Below are 2,630 nucleotides of genomic sequence, written 5' to 3' on the forward strand. Positions count from 1 at the left end.
TTATATAATGCACGGAGAGGTCATTCATTGGATAGTATTTCTTTGAAACTTACTTTAGAGAAACCATTCCGTTCGAAGCTAATAGAATGCTTTTATGCATGTTTTGCATCAATGAATCGAGTATACGGTAGATATCTCCGAAAAGTTAGTCAGAAGCAGAGAAAATAGGCTTATCAAAGACATTTTTATCACTCAGAGACAATATGTGCTCAATCTGGTAGGCATGAATTCATAATTTGGGGGAGGTTAATGCTTTCCGATAAATTATCACAAAAAACAACGTCGTACCAGCAAGTGACTATAACCAAGAAATTCTTTTAGAAATTTGTCTATCCACGGATGAGTTCTTCTACAGCTAGACACAGCTTGGCAACTTACGTTAATCACGATTTGGTTAAAAAATCTGGATCGTACAATAAGGACTTTTTACTTAAAATTTAAGTATTTATTGACCCTCCGAATTATCTTCGCAGTGTTTTCTGTTTATTCGCTGTCGAAATTGGTGTCAACTTAGTCCGCAAGTTCCATGCTTCGGGCGCAAGCAGAATGAACAACGGTGACAAGTATTGCTAAAGGCACTCCATTACAGACAGACAATAATGCCACTGGGTATTACAACCGGTTAGTTATATACCGTAAACTGCATTAGATCACAACCCCATACGAACCCTTTGTCTGTTGAAGATAAACACTTCCATTGCGCCGCTTTGATTAACGGCAGTTGCCGATTGCTATAGGGAAGGCAGCATAACACTGCTTTGGCACTGAATACCAAGCGAGTTAGTTACAGGGTGGCATAAATGACACTATCTTTGCAAACTGCATCAAGAGATTGCTTAACATAACTTTAAATTTGCTATATAATGCTTTAAACCAGCAGATTATTAAACACCAAAACTTTGGAACTCATTTTGAGTTAATGAATAGAGAACCTATATGCCGCTGAAACTATTGGGTTCTTTGTGTAGTAATATATGACACAACTTCCATGCTTGGTAAAATGTTAAGCGGAAAATACTAAACCGTAAACTCGAGTTTAACACTAATCCATAAACTCAAGTTTAGCACTAAACCATAAATTCGAATTTAACATTAAACTATAAACTCGGGTTTCACACGTAACCATAAACTCGAGTTTAGCATCAAACTATAAACTCGAGTTTTACACTAAACCATAAACTCAAGTTTAACACTAAACCATAAACTCGGGAAAACTTTCTGGTAAAACCGAGTTTTATCTCTGTAAACTTAAAAATATTGAGTTATAACTGGAGTTTAACAAAAGTTGAAGATTAGACAGAAATTTCTTTGACTTGCTTTACACACCACTTCGGAGCACCTCTGGATCGCTTAATACTATCCTTGTCCTCTTTTAGAGTTTGATAGTCGTCGTGGTGAGTTTCCAAGCTTCAGTTAACCCTCTAAATTTACAAAAGCCAAATGTCTATTACAAAAACAAAACGTTTATTACCAAAAAAAAAAAAACACTCTAAAGATATATATTTACATACACATTCGAAGCTTCATTTAATAAATATTAAGTAAAAATTCACCTTGCGCTCACTGTCGAATACAATCGTAAATGAAGCCGCGCACATCTGCATTCATTATTTTTGTATAGACACCTGGATACTCCTTACGTCCACAACCCTTGCCAAACGACACTATGCCATACTGCTTGCCATTAACAACTGCTGGTGCGCCGGAATCACCGTTGCATGCATCTTTATCGCCATGTCCGGCACACAACATTGTTGATGTTATTTTTGTGTTGGACTTTTCATACTGACTGGCGCACTTGTCATACCCAATGATCTGCACAACAACCGTATGTAGTTTAGTTGCGGCGGTCTTCCCGTTTTCGCTTGTCTTTCCCCAGCCGCTGACACGCATGCGCATGCCAGCTTTAAGGCGGGTCTTCCCCAGCGGTATGATGGCCACATTCACACCGAGAACCATGGGTCTGCGGAACTCGAGCACGGCAACGTCGAAATCGTTGGGAGTCAAATCGAATCCTTCCGGAATCCACATACGATTCACACCTCGACGCTGTCCTTTTTGTCCTAGATCCGTAACGCCGGCGACAACAATTAGTTCCGAAACTAGCTTATCGACCACACAATGCGCCGCTGAGAGTGCATTTTTTCTGGTGATAAGCGAAGCGGCACAAAAGTATGTACCGTCCGCCTGTAGTATCCCTAACATATATGGATATTTTGAGATTTTCGTGGTTGTGCCACCGACAATACGATTTTGGGCATCGGTAATGCCGTACAAACAGCTGATCAGCACTAGTAATGTGAGCTTGTAGTTTAACTTCATTTCGCTTGCTTATAGTTTAAGGGTATACAGAAAACTAACGGTTTTGCAAAATGTTTTGCAAAATTTGTCTGACAGGCGTCGCTTTAAGATGCGAAGAACTTTGTTCAAATATCAAAACATTTGTCGGAAGTGCAAATGTTTTTCTTCATTCGTAATTACTTTTTTGCAATTTCCTAACTTTTTGCAAAGTAATTTAAAGGTCGCCCTGTTTTTTTTAATGTTTGCACAGTTGCATTTGAGATTCAAAAACCCGAAATCTAGTATCTAACACGAATCATGGCCTGTCTGTCTGCCTATCTCTCTAACCA

The 2,630-nt window shown here is 38.9% G+C and overlaps 1 protein-coding gene across 1 annotated transcript; it reads right to left on the reverse strand.

Annotated features, from left to right (window-relative positions):
* Positions 1–1,496: 1,496 nt before the first annotated feature.
* Positions 1,497–2,351, reverse strand: LOC108969924 (trypsin beta-like). The gene has a single exon (XM_018934941.1). The coding sequence runs from the start codon at positions 2,320–2,322 to the stop codon at positions 1,561–1,563; it is 762 nt and encodes a 253-aa protein (XP_018790486.1). The 5' UTR covers positions 2,323–2,351; the 3' UTR covers positions 1,497–1,560.
* Positions 2,352–2,630: the final 279 nt, after the last annotated feature.

This window comes from Bactrocera latifrons, unplaced genomic scaffold (assembly GCF_001853355.1).
Source record: "Bactrocera latifrons isolate USDA-ARS-PBARC rearing strain unplaced genomic scaffold, ASM185335v1 scaffold_27, whole genome shotgun sequence".
NCBI classification, from domain to species: Eukaryota; Metazoa; Arthropoda; class Insecta; order Diptera; family Tephritidae; genus Bactrocera; species Bactrocera latifrons.